Source organism: Saccopteryx leptura, chromosome 2 (genome assembly GCF_036850995.1).
Source record: "Saccopteryx leptura isolate mSacLep1 chromosome 2, mSacLep1_pri_phased_curated, whole genome shotgun sequence".
In the NCBI taxonomy this organism is placed as follows: Eukaryota; Metazoa; Chordata; class Mammalia; order Chiroptera; family Emballonuridae; genus Saccopteryx; species Saccopteryx leptura.
Window position 1 is genome coordinate 24,367,321 of NC_089504.1, and position 16,419 is coordinate 24,383,739.

The window sequence follows — 16,419 nt, forward strand, 5'->3', positions numbered from 1 at the left end:
TCAAGTAGCAGGCATTCTTCACTCTGATGCCCCTGTCTTGGTTCAAATATGTTCCAACTCTCTAGATTAATTAGCTCTGTCTTGATCTACATTGCAAGCTGACTAACAAGGTCTATCACTCTCTTGTATGAGGAGCTCCGTTTACTAGAATTTCCACCCCTGACCACTTCCCAGACTAGCCATCAGTGGCACCCTGGGAGGGTGGTGAGGTCACAAGGCACCAATCATGCATAAAGCAGCCCTCTGAAGGAAGTTATGGGTATGTGGGGCCGTAGAGCAGCAAGAGTCTTGCAGGGCCTTTCTGGTACCATGCGGGGCATCCCAAGAGCTCATTAAATGAGCTGCTCAAACAGAAAACTTGTTTCTCAGTGGTTTGTGTGGCTATGACTCCAAGTGCCCACTAGAGGGCAGAAAACTTTTAAGATAATGAATTTTATTTATTTATTTATTTTTTTACAGATGAATAAACTGGATAAATTGTAATTATTGGAACAATAAAAAATCATAGATAACTTTTATTGCATCCTTTTGAAGGGCTAATAACTCCCCTAAACACTTCATATGCATTATTTTGCTTATTTATTGTTTTTCTCTTCCCCTAGTTCATATCATCAATTATAATTATGCAATTGTTAAATTGGGTGTTTTTTTTCTTTTTCATTTTTAAATGTGTTTAAACCAAAATTTCTTTACATTTGACCAGGGAATTTATTAGAAAGTTTTTTTCCCAATTATTTTTTGCTTATGTTGTTAACTAATTTTATCAGTTAGTTGACTTGCTTTTCATTTCTGTCCCCTCACTGGACTGGAAGGTCCATGAGGAGAATGTCATTTAATTTACTGTTCTATACTGATTTGTGAGTTCAGATCATTGCAGTAGCTGAATAAGTTCTTGTTGAATGAATAAATGTTGAATGAATTGAATCGTGACTTTAAAACAAAATGTGCAGGCTGTTAGTATAGTACATTGTGGGGTTTTTATTTTATTATTATTTTTATTTTATTTATTTACTTTTTTGTATTTTTCTGAAGCTGGAAACGGAGAGAGACAGTCAGACAGACTCCCGCATGCGCCGGACCGGGATCCACCCGGCACGCCCACCAGGGGCGATGCTCTGCCCACCAGGGGGCGATGCTCTGCCCCTCCGGGGCATCGCTCTGTCACGACCAGAGCCACTCTAGCGCCTGGGGCAGAGGCCAAGGAGCCATCCCCAGCGCCCGGGCCATCTTTGCTCCAATGGAGCCTTGGCTGCGGGAGGGGAAGAGAGAGACAGAGAGGAGGGGGGGGGGTGGAGAAGCAAATGGGCGCTTCTCCTATGTGCCCTGGCCGGGAATCGAACCCTGGTCCCCTGCACGCCAGGCCGACGCTCTACCGCTGAGCCAACCGGCCAGGGCCTACATTGTGTTTTGTTGTTAGTAAAATTGTTGTAAAATTTGGGTATCTCTTTTTAGATGTTTGAAGTTAATTATTAAGTCATTCTATCAATAGCTTTCATGTGTTCATTTGGGAGAAAAAAATGTTCTTTTGTAGACATTGTCAAAACTAAAATCAGTAAGATCCCCCTTTAGTAGTACTGTACTTGTGTTATTATTTAGTTGTTGATTGTGTTCATTAACGGTATTGTAATTATTTCAAACAATATGTGAATTTACATTCAAAATCTGCTCAGATGGCACTGACCTCATGGCAGGCACAGTTCTAAGGACACTGCACCCTCCCACAGGTGCCATTATCAGCTCCACTTAACAGATGCAGGAACTGAGGCGTAGAGCTGTTTCTTCTATTAAGAAACTTGCCCAAGATTTCACAACTATAAAGTGGTAGAACCAGGATTCAAACCCATGTATCCAGGTGCAAAATCACTGCACTGCCTCTAAATTCATTTAATGATTTTATAGAATTATTACATAAAGTAGCAATTCCATATGTAATGATTCTTTTTTTTTTTTTGTATTTTTCTGAAGCTAGAAACAGGGAGAGACAGACAGACTCCCGCATGCGCCCGACCGGGATCCACCCGGCACGCCCACCAGGGGCGACGCTCTGCCCACCAGGGGGCGATGCTCTGCCCCTCTGGGGCATCGCTCTGTTGCGACCAGAGCCACTCTAGTGCCTGGGGCAGAGGCCAAGGAGCCATCCCCAGCGCCCGGGACATCTTTGCTCCAATGGAGCCTTGGATGCGGGAGGAGAAGAGAGAGACAGGGAGGAAGGAGAACAGGAGGGGTGGAGAAGCAGATGGGGGCTTCTCCTGTGTGCCCTGGCCGGGAATCAAACCGGGACTTCCGCAGGCCAGGCCGATGCTCTACCACTGAGCCAACCAGCCAGGGCTATGTTATGATTCTTATGGGCCACACACAGCAAAGCAAATTTGTGAGAACTGCTATGCGTTTTTCACAATGAACTTTTTTTTTTTTTTTACAGGGACAGAGAGAGAGTCAGAAAGCGGGATAGACAGGGACAGACAGACAGGTACGGAGAGAGATGAGAAGCATCAATAATCAGTTTTTCGTTGCGACACCTTAGTTGTTCATTGATTGCTTTCTCATATGTGCCTTGACCATGGGCCTTCAGCAGTCCGAGTAACCCCTTGCTTGAGCCAGTGACCTTGGGTTCAAGCTGGTGAGCTTTTTGCTCAAGCGAAATGAGCCCGTGCTCAAGCTGGCGACCTCGGGGTCTTGAACCTGGGTCTTCTGCATCCCAGTCCAATGCTCTATCCACTGTGCCACCTCCTGGTCAGGCTGGACTTTTAATGTATTTGAAACAGCAGTGTTGGGAAAAGAGCATTAAAAGGTCAGAAGGTATCCTTTCTTCTCAAAATCTTGTTTTTTGCCTGTGAATGATTTTGTCATTACACAGTAAAAAATGATAAAGTATTATTCCCCTTTCCAAAAACCCCCAAACACATGTACTAACTAATATGCAAAGGCCAGCCTACTGCAGGACAGAGTTCTTGGCATGTCCGCAGAAAAGCCGGAGCATAAGCATCAAGAAAATTGTGCAATTCAAACAGCATTAAAAAAAAAAAAAAAAAAAAGAATGTACATGACTCAGCAATTCTACTCCTAGGCAGAGTACCCAAAAGAACTGACAGCAGGTATTCAGACAAAAACCTGCGCACAGATATTCAGAGCGGCACTATTCACAATAATGCTATTCACAATAGCCAAAATGTCCATCAGCAGAGGAATAGAACAGCAACAGATATTTTTGGACAATGGAATATTGTCCGACCATAAAAGGGAATGAAGTACGATCTATGCTATCTCAATGAACTTTGAAAACATGACACTGAGTGGAAGAAGTCAGGTATAAAATACTTCATATTGTATGGTTCTATTTATAGAAAGTCCCCAGAAGAGGCAAATCCACAGAAACAGAAAGCAGGTTAGTGGCTGGGAGGTACTAGGGACAGAGGAGATCAGGGTAACTTAAGCTTTCCTTGGAGTCTCCAGTGGAAAAAAGATCTTGAAAGTCTTCCACCAGGCCAGGATTCTTCCACCAGGCCATTCCCACTGGGGACCCAGCTCTCCTGGCCTTTGGCTCTCTGACCATCCCTTACACGTCCTTCTTCAAGTCTCTGAATCTCCATTCACCAGGGGCTGGCCCTGAGGTCACAGTGCCTCCAGTTGGAGTGATTCTCTCTGGGAGTGGGGCCCCCATGATAAGTGACTCCTTGCTGCCCAAGTCTTGTAAAATAGCTGACTCTTTCGGACAGGTACAAACCTGTATCCTCCAAGTCTAATTTCCTTCCCTATCGGCTTCCGTGAGAGCTGCAGGACCCGTTAGCAGACCTGTTAGGTTAAGCGCGGGCTTCTCTCTCAACCACAGACTTTAATTTTCAGCTTCAGCACCACTTAAACACATATAGGAAAAGGAAACATTTCCTCAAATAGCAGAGCCTCTCATCCCTACTCATGTATCTTGAACCTTGAGCAAACATACAGCTCGTTTCTCACTCCCCTGGTGAGTCTACCTAAAGAATAAACGACGCCCTTTTGATGGCCTTAATCATCATTTTCCAGGAAGGGCTCCAGACTCAATCCTATTGTTCATTTATTTCTGAAGACTCCCTGGAATGGGATACAGTTGCCATTTTTTTTTCCTTACACTATTACTATTGTTTAATCATATAGAAAGGGTAGTTTAGACAACCAGTGGTCTTGTGACAATTGGGCAATTCTTTGAAGGAAAAAATAGCTACATCCTTACCTTATACCTAACACACTAACACTGGAGTCAATTTCGAACAGCTTGAAGATTTGGGTGTTAAAAGAGAGAGAGAAACCCTACGAAGTAAAAAAGGTACTTAAGCTTCAAAGCAGCATGCAACTGTCAATTGATTCCCCCTCCTACTTTTTACTGAAGTAGATACAAAGATGCACACACAAAGACAACCATTAATAATACTTAAAGGTGAAGACTGACAAAACACAATAGAAATCAAGTCCAATTTTATGGCAGGTGCAGCTGGACCAGCATGGAGGGGCCGCTCTTGCCTTCTGCTCATGATAGAGAGAGCCACCATCACAAAGGGATGAAGGCATGTGGGCCATCTTCCACCACTGGTCTCTTAACCAGAGACCCGGGACTCCACACACCGGGCCGATGGCTCTCTAGAGCAGTGGAGGACTTTAGAGATATGCCAATCTCCGGACACTCCCCGGACTAGTTAAGTCAGATTGTTTGGAGGAGGCACTCAAGCCCTGGTGTTTCCTTAAAAACTCCCAAGGGAGTTAGAATGTGTATCCAGACGGAAAACCAGCCTCTGCATTCGCTTCTCAGGTGCTAGTCTGTCGGCGGGCGGGGAGATCGGGAGATTCTATCTCCCCGTTTTGGCCACCTGCATCACTGGGGACATCCCTTCCCTTTCTCATGGGCTGCAGTGCCCTCTTTACTGTCTCTTCTCCTCCCATCCTGATTTCTTTTTTTCAGTTTTCAACATCACCTTCTTCCTTCTGCCTGCCCCTACATACTGGTCTCTCCAGAGCTTGCTATCTTGAATTGTCCTCCTAAATTGGAAGTTTCATTCAGTTCTAAGATCCCTGCTGCCACCCATGGGCTGCAGACTTCTATTCTTGTGAGGTAAGGTGGGCATTTTTACCTCCGGAACCCTTTTCTGGGACTGCACACCCATGTCACAGCTGAAGCCATACCCAACGCAAGCCAGGAACACTGAGAAGGTCTTCACAAGGTGGGGAAAAGAGTGAGGCTTTTTAAAAATAACATAGTAGGCCCTGGCTGGTTGGATCAGTGGTAGAGTGTCAGCCTGGCGTGCGGAAGTCCCGGGTTCGATTTCCGGCCAGGGCACACAGGAGAGGCGCCCATCTGCTTCTCCACCCCTCCTCCTCTCCTTCCTCTCTGTCTCTCTCTTCCCCTCCCGCAGCCAAGGCTCCATTGGAGCAAAGATGGCCCAGGCACTGGGGATGGCTCCGTGGCCTCTGCCTCAGGTGCTAGAGTGGCTCTGGTCGCAACAGAGCGACGCCCCGGATGGGCAGAGCATCACCCCCTGGTGGGCGTGCCGGGTGGATCCCAGTCGGGCACATGCGGGAGTCTGTCTGACTGCCTCCCCATTTCCAGCTTCAGAAAAATACAAAAAATAAATAAATAAATAATAAATAAATAAATAAATAAATAAAATAAAAATAACATAGTAGCACAAAAGTTATGTTAAGAAGTAGTCTTGTAGAAATTCCACCAGCCTAGCCCATTCGTCCCTTCTTTCAATACTTTGATCTTGATGGACCAGATGCCAAGAGAATGAAGTTAGACGCTGGGGCAAGAGAAGAGGAAGAAGAGAGCAGGATAGCACGGAGGAAGCCTCTCTTCCACCATCAGCCATGGACTTGGACAAGCTAATGGGGAGACTGACTGGGAGAAATAAAGAGTGACTTTGAACCATCTGTCAATTCTAGGTATGCCTGACTGTCTAATGATAAAACTTTCTCAGTAATGAACTGTATCACTTTCACAAATGAAATAAATGATGACAGTTACATTTCTCTACCAACCGTCTAACTCCCTCCTGATGACCCGAGGACCATAGGCATTTCCAACATAACATACAGAACAAAGGAAGCCCTCCTTCCTCTGCTCCCTCCGTCCGCTCTGCTCCTCTGCTGTGCCATCTCCCTGAAAGGGACTCCCATTCCCCTACCCGGCGTGGGGTAAACTGTGTCCCCTGAAATTCATATCTTGCAGTCCTAATTCCAGTACCTTACTATGTGACCCTATTTGGAAATAAGAGTCATTGCAGATATAATTAATTGAATTAAGATGAGGTTATTAGTGGGCCCTAACCCAACGTGACTGCTGTCCCTCCTTATAAAAAGGGGAAACTCTGACGCAGAGCCGTGCACGCAGGGAGAACACCAGGTGAATGCAAAGGCAGAGAGCAGGTGAGGCTTTGACAAGCCAGGCAACACCAAAGGTGGCCAGCAAACCACCAGAAGCCAGGAGACAGGCCTGGGGCAGCTTCTCTCTAACATTCCCCAGATGGACCCAAGCTTAGGACCTTGATCTCAGACTTCAAGCCTCCAGAACTGTGAGATAATATTGTGTAAGCCACCAGACTTGAGGTACTTTCTTTTCAAGTCCCAGCAAATGAACACATTACCCAAAGCAGACACATCTCTCGCGCCCACATCCAATGACCAGCAATTTCCAGGGACACACAAATGACTAGTGACTTACTTTGCTTTGTTTTGTGGCCCTAGCAAACTACCACACCACCCAATGAAGATGCACCCCCCCCCCACCCCTTACCCTCCACATGCAATGGAGGGTAGGAGTGTCCACTTCCCTCCAGAACGTCTAAGTTCAGTCTCCGCCCTCATTGCTTCACTAGGTGTATCTGGTTCTGGGTTAGCTGCTAGCCCCATGTTAGGAGGAGATAGAAAAGGACTTGCTTGTCCAAATGGAGCAAGGATAGGTCGAAGCTGGTGCAAAGGACAGAATGTCTAAGGTTCGGAGAGTGTTATGCAGAGAGGAAGGGGCTGGCAGGCAGAGGGTGAAGGAGCTCCAGGCTGGGGGTCAGAGAAACAGCAGCTCACTGCCTGTGGAGAACGCTGAGCCGGCAGAGACTGCATCAGATGTCCGAGGTGGGGCTGGCTGGAGGCCTGGGCTCCCCTGCGCGCTGTCTCCAAGGGAGAGGACAGAGCAGGGCTGGGTTTTGTGATGGGGCTGAGCCGAGAGCTCGGGGACGCCTTTGCCACCGGGTTTCCCTAGGACGGGGCTGCAGCACGCAAGTCCCGAGGCGCAGCTGTGCCGAGGCTGCAGAGGCAGCTCTTTCTTCAAGTGCAAACCTATTGGACAGGTTTGCTGATGCGCGTCCAGGTTCCAGCGCCAGAGGGGCGAGCCGGGGGCGGGCGCTCGGCGTTCCCCAGGTCCGTCCGCTCCAGCTCTGCCCGCAGACGGGAGCCCGCCCCGCGGCTTAGAACTGGATTCCAGACTGTGGGGCCCCGCAGGGAAGGCTCTGGATACCTACGAGGCCTTCTTGGCCCCAGAAGGACTGTGAGCAGCTGTGCTTGCCCTTCTCTTTATCACCCCCGTGCCCTTCGATCTCCCACCCCGTTCACCCCCTTGCCCTTCCTCCTCCACGGCCCCACCAGCCTCCCTCTCTGCTCATCCATCAACACCGCTATCACCTTCTTCCTCCACTGTCTCCTTCCCTCTTCACATACCCTTTCCTTTCCTGCTCCCTGGTTTCCCTCCTCCCCCTGGCCTCCCCTCCCCCCCCCCCACACTCCCACCCCCTCACTGGTCTGTCTGCCCCCATCCTGCCCTTAGCTTTACTCCTCCCCCTACCGGGCGCCCCTGCGCACCCCACCCACCGGTACCCCTGGGCATTCCCTTCTGCCTTCCCGCCCCAATATCTCCCTCCCCCTCCCTTGTGCTCCCACCCCCAGCATCTTCCCACTGCCCGTCCCCACCCCCTTTCAGCCCCGCCACCCCCCACTCCTCCACCGCCTCTGGCCCCAGCCCTCTGTTTGCTTTCCTCCCGGATCTGATGAGAGGGCCGCCCTGCCTCTGCCTGTGCCCCGCCCACTTCTGGCAGCAGGGGTCCAGCCTCATGGCCGAGGGCTCCCGGACTCAGGTCCTGGGGAAAGGGCCCCCACTCAGCATCCAGCTCCTGCGAGCCCAGTACAAGGGCCTGAAGCAGCAGCAGAGGACCCAGGCCCACCTGGTGGTGCTCCCGAAAGGTAGGGCCGGGCAGGTGCTGGGAGCAGCAGTGGCGGGAAGGGGGCCTGGCTGTGGGGAATGGGGCTGGTGGGGGGGGGGGTCCCCGAGCTGAGGGCAGGGCAGGCCCAGGGCTCTGCAGGTCCTCCTGGGGCTTGGGGAAGAGCGAGAATGCAGGTCACCAGGAGTCAGAGCCAGAGCAGGGAGGCTAGTTCAGGGCAGCTCTGCTGGGCTCAGTGCCCCCCCCCCCCACCTGCCGACTGAGCCAGGGGCCTCTACCAGGCACCTGGCCAGCATCCTGCTGGCCCCTGGCCTCTGTCTATGTTCTGATCTTGCTGGACTGGTCGGCCTGGTGCACCCGGGTTGGCCCCCTGCTAGGCCAGGTGGGGAGAAGGGAGCTCTGCTTCCTGGCTAGGTCTCGCCCAAGCACCTCCTGCAAATCCAAGAAACTGGCTCGCGGGAGAGAAGACGTGGCATCCCCAAAAGCCTGGGCACTGGCCAGAGGACACACGGGGCTCAGAGTCCCAGGAGGTGCCCTGGCTCGGGGAGCCTGCTCCTCACAGCCTCACGCAGCAGCCAGGAAGGGTCGACGAGGCACAGAAGCCCCCTCTTCAAGGGGAGAAGCCGGTTCCCTTTGGGAACTCAGATTTTATTGCAGGAGGAAGTTAGGAACACAGGGCACAGAAATAAAGCGATTGTCAACATCCCGCCCTTCAACTTCTAACAGAGAAACCATCAAGGGGGGTGGGAAGGTCCCCAGAAAGATCAAGGCTGTGCCTGGGAATTTCTATGGTTAGTTGTAGAGTTCAGGACTCACTCAGTGACCCAACCTGCAGTCGGCCAGGCTGGAAGAAATCAGGAGCCAGAAGGAGCTCGCCATCCTGGGCAGGAAGTGTGCTGTCTTTTGGAGACAAACGTGGCACTTCTGAGCTGAAGGCAACCATCTCCCATTAGTGGGGCTGTTGCCAACCCCTGGGATCCATTTGAACTGAACTGTCACAGCCAAATAACCCATCTCTGCGGGGCTTAAACTGGAAGGTTCCCAAAGCCCTATCCCCTCCTCAAGGGTGTTCATTCCTTCATTCATTCAGCAAACATTTACTAAATTAAACCACTACCAAATGAAAGCACCATGCTTAACTAAACACCTGCAATTCAGACTCACCAATCCATGTACCAAAGACAGCCTGAACTCAACGTGCCCCATGGAATTCACCATCCCCTGCCCTTACCTCTTCCGGGCTGGCCCTTCCTCCTGCATTCTGTAACTCAGAGCCCCCTCCTCCAGGCAGACATCAGGGTACATTTACAGAAATAATGTGCATATGATGCTAGGCAGACCAAAAAAAAAAAAAGCCATCTTGCCTATATTTTAGCAAGAAGGTAGATGGTGGGGTAGCATTCGTTGAGATAAAGCATACAGAAGGAAAAGTCATTGGGTAGGGAGAGAGAAATCTGTGTGGGACTATGCTGCATTGGAGACAGTTGTCTATAGAACTTCCAACCAGCCTGGATCTCAGGGGGGAAAACATGGGGCCGGAGATAGGGATTTGGGGTTGTAGTTGAGGTTGTGGGCATGGGTACAATTGTGGCAGGTCAGTGTGTAAACTGATCAGAGGCTGGGGTGGAAGTTAGAGTCCTGGAGTATTCTACCACTTACGAGACAAGCCACAGAAGGGAAGCCAGGGGAGAGCAAGAGCAGGCAGAATGGCAGGAAGGGAGCAGAACAGCCTTAGAGAGGAAGGGTGCTCGGACACGAGCTGGACCTGGGCTGGCCCTGGCCGACCTCTGAGGACACTGTGCCGAGTGAAATAAGCCAGTCACAGAAAGGGAAATACTGAGTGATGCCCCTTGTAGGAGCCCCCGGAATAGTCAAGTTTGTAGACAGAAAGTAGGGTGCTGGTTGCCAGGAGCGGGGGGTGGGGTGGGATCGGGAGCAGAGAGCTGCGGTTTAACGGGTCCAGAGTCCAGCGTGGGAAGGGGAGAAAGGTCCGGAGATCAGCTGCCTGCTTGACACTCCTGAATTGTACCTTTCCAATGCCGTGAACTTTTATATTATGTGTGTTTTGCCACGATTACGTATTTTTTAAATGGTAGAAAAAAATAGGAGATAGTAATGTTATGAAGCCACACGAGTAGAAAAAATTTAGAAGATAGTGATCCTCTGTGTTCAGTACCCAGGAACCCAGGAAGAGAGAGTGACTACTGATACGGTGACCCCCAAGACCAGCTCCTCTTAAAACAATGCTTCACTGTCTCCCGACATTGGGTTGTGTCTGGAAGGGCAGGTATACTTACTGGGAGTTGGTTCAAGGCAGGAAGGACCCTTGAATTAGCTTTCTTCATCCTGACTTAGTGTTATGGGATGGATGTAGAGTCTAGAAATTCGGCTCCAAGGAGCAGCATAATTGCCCGGCTGCAACATAAGGGCACCGTGGAGCCATGGGCTGGCGTCCAGGAAGGCCCTGTGTCCCAGTGGTGGGATCCAAAAAGGCATATGCTTTTGTCACATGCAGGCAGTGTGTGACTCGTCTCATGAAGAAGGGTCTGGGGACGAGCGCTCGCATGGTTCACGGGTACGTGTCATCTAACATTCCCAACAGCACTGCCAGCAGCTCCTCTGCTCAGACCTCCATCCCATCCCTCCACCCAGCTGAAGAGGGAAATCAGGGAAGAGCTCAAAGTGCCCCTTCCCCAACCTGTGTCTTCTGGCAAGTGGACCCAAGGATGGAGAATTAAGGAAGCATCCTGTCTCCATCCTCCTTGGCTCTCAAATCAGTGCAGAGCATTGTGAACACTGTCAAGGTTTTCACGCTTGTTACACTGGGGAAATAACAGTGCAAGTACGGAAGCCGGAACACATCTTCCGTCTTCCCTCTGGAATCAGCGTTTACGGGGCTCACATGGCAGAGATTCTGCACTGGTCTTGTTTCTCCTGGGTTCTGGAGCCCAGGGGCTTCCTTCTGGCCCTATTTCTTCAACACTATTGCTCCACTGCTGCCATTCACTTTGTCACCTATAGGAACTCCTGCGGGTGACAAATGCCAGAATGGTCAAGGGAGCTTCTCTAACATTTCAGAGGGAACTCCAGGCTGGTCACAGACCTACTTTCTATAAGAACACGCCTTTCAGACATTCATTCTCACAACCCCCGCTGCCACCAAGAGTTGACAGTAAACTATCATGTTCCGCAAGGTGGTAAAAAACACGTCCCTGAAAGAAGAAGAGAGACTCCGGTCCTCATCCTCATCCCTGAAGCCGGCTCAGGGAAGCAGGGGATGCTCAGATGTGTTCATTCCCAGAACAGAGTCTGTGGGATGGAAGGACAGGGCCAGTCCTCCAAAAGGAGCCACTTCGAAACGTGGTTCCTCCCTCCTCTGCAATGAGTGGCAAAGCCAGGTTCAGCACCCAGAACACTCAGCCCCCCAAGTTGTCTTTTCCACTGGTGAGCACTGGTGCATCCTGACATGGGTGACTACATGCATGCCTTTGCTCCTTGACATTCCTTTTGCCTGAAATGCTAGTTCCTTAGCTCTTCCTAGGTTCATGGAAGGACCTAGGAACTTCCATGAACCCTCTCTATGTGTCAAAAACTGAGGCCTATTAATGAACTCTATGATGCTGCAGTTTTTCTTCATAGCATTGGTTACCACCTGAAATTCTACTATATTCATTTGCTTGTTATTTTTCTAGCCTGCCAGGACACATCATAAACATATGGATGTTGTCTCAATGTTCACTACTATATTATCAAGACCTAGAATATTTAATACCTGGCACATAATAAATGCTCAATAAATAGTTGGTGCATGAATGAATAATTGTGTATGAGAGGGAGAAAGAGAGACAGACAGCTTTCATGGATGTATGTGAGTGTGTGAGGTTGAGAGAGAGTGCACGTGTGTGAGCATACATGAGTGGGATCATGTGTGTGTTTGTGTATATACGTGCACACACACGCAACATACTGGCTACCTGGCCTCTGTGATGTTTGGGGCAGAGCCTTGTCTAATGAGCTGCCCAGGATCCTTTCCAGCAGTGACCCTGCTTGTGCTTTGCTTTCTCAGGAGGGATCACAACTACTCCTGCTGAATCCATGGTCAGTGCTGTTTGGATTAACAAGGAGAGGAGGTCTTCACTGTCCCTGGACAAGGGGGACCCCGAGGCAGCGGGGACACTGGAGGAGGCTGACCGAGGCTCTCTGCAGGTCCCCAGGTCCCCATGGCACACACACTTACAGATGCACTGCTCAGTCCAAGCCGTCCACCAGGAACCCTGTCAAGTAAAACATAAGGGCAAGTTCATGGGGTCTGAGCAAAGGCTTCCTCAGGAAAGAGACCCTGGTTTGCTTGAACACAAGCAGATGACTCAGCAAGGGACCATGATGCCAGAGGCAGCCCAGCATGAACGTCAGGTGGGTAACACCCAAACAAAGGCAGTGGGATCCGGCTTAAGCAATGGCATTCGGCGCGCTTCTTCCATGAAGAACACACCCAGGCCTGGAACACCAGCTCACTATCCATTTCCCCAGAGGAAAACTCCCAGGATCTCCCAAGCTGCTCGGAACCTGGGCTTATATGGCCCAGCCTGAAGTCTTCTACTCAACCAGATGTCCCAACCTTGAGGCCATCTGTGGTCTCATCAAAGAAGCCAGGAGGCAGAGTCACAATGAGGGCCTCTAGGTCTGAGCAGAACTGGACTGTCTCAGTGGTAGGGATTGTGGGCGGTGGACTTCACAGTGGCCACGTGGGCTTGTCCTTCAAAGGAGAGGAGGTTGTCCAGAGCAGCCTGCTCGCTGTTCAGGATGAAAGTCTGTCTGGCCAGGGCAGCCCCACTCTGCTTACATAAGAAGACATCGCCACGCGGCCCTGGACGCCCATTCCTTGGGGAGGTCCAGTAAGACATCTGCTTAGTCTCGAAAACCAGGGAATCTTGAAACACAAAATAGGGACCCTAGCCAATGCAAAGCCTTAGCAGTACCCTGGAGTCAACGAACAAGGGCAACCTTGCCTCTAATATCTTCTGGTGATTTCTCACATGTTCTGGAGAAGATGAGCTCTGAGAATTGCCTTTCTTCTGGTGGCTCCGCCTGGAGGGTCAGCTCACTTAGAAGTCACTACGTTCACTTGTAGTGACCACACCATTACAACCTGAACTTCCCAAAGTATGGTCACCCTGGGTAAAAAGGGGTAGAACAATGCCACCCACCATTTTGTATGTGTAAGGGGTCTTTAGGAAGGGTCGGTCCCCTCTCACCTCTCACTGAGGCTGCAGGTTCTGGTGTCATCACTGATTTATTTCCTTCTCTACCTCCCTCCTTCCCTTCTTCTTTCCTTCCCTTCTACTTTTCTCTTTGTCTTCTCTCTCTGTTCCCTCCCTCCCTCTCCCCCTCTCCAATCATTGAAGATCTGTGGCAATCGGAGCCTGAGCAGAAGGAGCCAAAGAAATGCTCCTGCTTGAAACAGGTGTTTCCCACAAACTGCTTCCTTTTCAGTCCGTTGGATCACTCAGACCCTCCCTGGGATACTTCAAACCTCAGACAAAGTGGAGCAGCTGTTACTGCGGTGTGATGGCAGATAAAAGTATGTCTTTTCCTGGTTAGCGTTTAACTTTAGTAATGACATTTAAACACATCTAAAGTGCCTTCTCCTCATATCGATCCTCTCACTGCACAGGTTCAGCCACATCTTTCTCCCCCGCCACAGTGCAGCCTCTCCTGTCCACAGACAGGGTTGTTAACCAGGATTGTCATTACCTGTCAAAAACGCATATGTGCCTGCTCCTTGGACCACCCGGAAATGCACTCCTATGTGGAGATTCATTGTGATTCCTTTTGTGAATAATTAATAAGAGCCAGTAGTTAATTTTTTTATAGCTAATGAAAAACAAGAAAATTTTCTGAAAAAAAAAAATTAACTGTGTCCTATGATTTTGTTTTACAAAAGATTCCCACACTAACCTCCTTTTCTATACTGTATCAGTCAGGTTAGACTAGACTGCTGCAGTAACAAACAGCCCCCAATTCTCATACCAGGAGCTTTTTTGTTCACTCATGAAAAGTCTACCATGGGTGTGGACAAACTCCCAGGGCAGCTGTCCCGCATCTATTACCAGCACTGCAGGCTGCTGCGATCTTGCAGCCCAGCCACATCAATATTGGTTGCCCCCATCACTGTCACGGGAGAAGAGAATATGCACTAACGGTCATGTACCGCCTTTCATCCCTTTTACTCACATTTCATCGGCCAAAGCCAGTCACACTGTCGTATCCCCACTTGCAGGGTACAAATGAGAAAGTGCAATCACCCCATGTGCCTAGAGGAGAGGAGCAGTGGAATCCTGGGTGAGCAGCACTAGTGGCTAACACAGGTGGAGAGGGGCCAGCTCAGAGGACAGGACCAGATTTCACGTGGAACACGCTAAGTAGCCACTAAGGGACTTAGATGCGAGACTCAAATGATTTGATTTGCGGTCTAACCAGGTTACGTTGGTTGTTCTATGGAGGATGAGTTGAGAGGGACCTTGAGAGGCAGTGTCAGGGGGAAAAGGCCACAGCAAGCTCAAGGAGGACAGGTGTGGTTATCTCCAGCAAGAGTGGAAGCAGAGAGATGGAGAAAAAGCGAGTACATGTGATACATACTTTGGAGATAGACTAGGTAGGATTTACTGAAGGAAAGCCCTGAGTTCGGTCAGAAGGAGACAGAGTTTGAGACACTCAGGAGACACACAAATAGAGATACCAACTAGGCAAGTGGGTCAGTGAGACTGGAGTTCTGGGCCACACTGAAGAATGTGTCATCAAAAGAATGAGAAAAGCTGAGCTCAGGGATGCAGGGTGGAGAGAGAAGACAGGGTCCAGAATGCGTCCTGAGAACGCCCAGTTCACTTCATGGAAGAATCTGTAAGGATTTTTATGATTCTTACTGTTTAGAAGAGGTGGGGTAGATGGAGGAGGGGGCAGCAAAGGGAACTGAAGGGGAGCGACCAGGACAAGGAAGAGGCAGGCGGTGTGAACTCACAGACCTCAAGAGGCAAGAGATAGTTGGAGAGGTTGCAGTTTACTCCCCTAATCACAAACCTTCCACCAAGGAAGGGGGGAAGGGTTTCCCAGAGTCCATATTCTTCAGTCTGGGGTCGTTTCTTCTCCACGATTTTAAGAGTCAAGTCCAAGAGGAAATGCCAGATGGGGGAAAGTTTTCAACCAGGGGCAGGCCAGGTCACGGTCAAGTGGGTCAGAGCAGGCTGAGGGTGCCTTTGCCTTGCAGGCCTGCCTGACCCCAGGACTGGGTCAGCCCTGGCCTGGGCTGGGCTGCAGATTGACTGTTCACTGCGGTGGAGCTCGAAGAGAAAGGAGACAAGGGGAGGCTGGTTGGCAACCCTCCCCCTCCCTTCCCACAAGGCCGCCCTGCCAGGAGCATTGGACCGGAACCACCTGTCTGTGTCTCAAGCACACATACATACTTTCACCAACCCTTGGGCTTTCAAACCCCCTCTGGGACAAAGGGCTCAGATTACACATGGGCTGTCACTCTACCCCAGACTCTGATTTTCTCTCCCGTGCTGGTCAAGCCTGAAGCTCATGTTCTATTCCCACAGTCTGCACAGTGCTAGCAGAAGGCTTTTCTCCGTTAGAGAACCGGCCCACATTGTAAATCCTACACCGGGCAGGTTACATCCGTTAGAGCCACCCAAGTCAGAGCCCACCAACCTTCAGCACCCCGACCTCCCAGCCCACAGTCAGGACGCCCCCGCGTGGCTGCCGAGAGATTTGCTTCAGTCTTCCTGGGGTTGGAGGCGGGTGCATCTGGGTTTCAGTTTCAGCACTGCCTTTGGTAGACATGACCTTGGCTGAGTCACTTAATTCACAGTCACAGATTTCCCAGTTGTAAAGGGAGACAATAAATAGACCCTGTGGGGTGCGAATGGGGATGGGAGGGTCTTTCCCATTAGCTGTCAACTGTGCTCCGTCCAGCTAGGGAGCAGGCACTCTCCACACACGCTCAGCCGGTTCCCTAACTTTTCAGTCACTCCCCATCATTAAAACGCTTTCGTTACCGTTCTTAAGTATGGGAATTTAAACGTCTATCTCATAGTCAAGTCAGGGCCGACCAACCCTCAAACTGCCCCTCTCCCCCAGCACACACCCCTCCCCCTTCCGTGCCCACAGCACTTTGGCATTAGTGCAGAAGGACGCACAGAGGGCACAGAGGGCTCTTTATGTGACTGGCGGTGGTGTCCTTTGG

At 50.3% G+C, this 16,419-nt stretch overlaps 1 protein-coding gene across 1 annotated transcript; it reads left to right on the forward strand.

Moving 5' to 3' along the window:
* Positions 1-8,006: 8,006 nt before the first annotated feature.
* C2H9orf152 (chromosome 2 C9orf152 homolog) lies at positions 8,007-14,058 on the forward strand. The gene is made up of 2 exons (XM_066365629.1): positions 8,007-8,199; positions 12,244-14,058. Exons 1-2 carry the CDS (start codon positions 8,007-8,009, stop codon positions 12,765-12,767), a joined length of 717 nt encoding a protein of 238 aa, XP_066221726.1. The 3' UTR covers positions 12,768-14,058.
* The last annotated feature ends 2,361 nt before the right edge of the window (positions 14,059-16,419 follow it).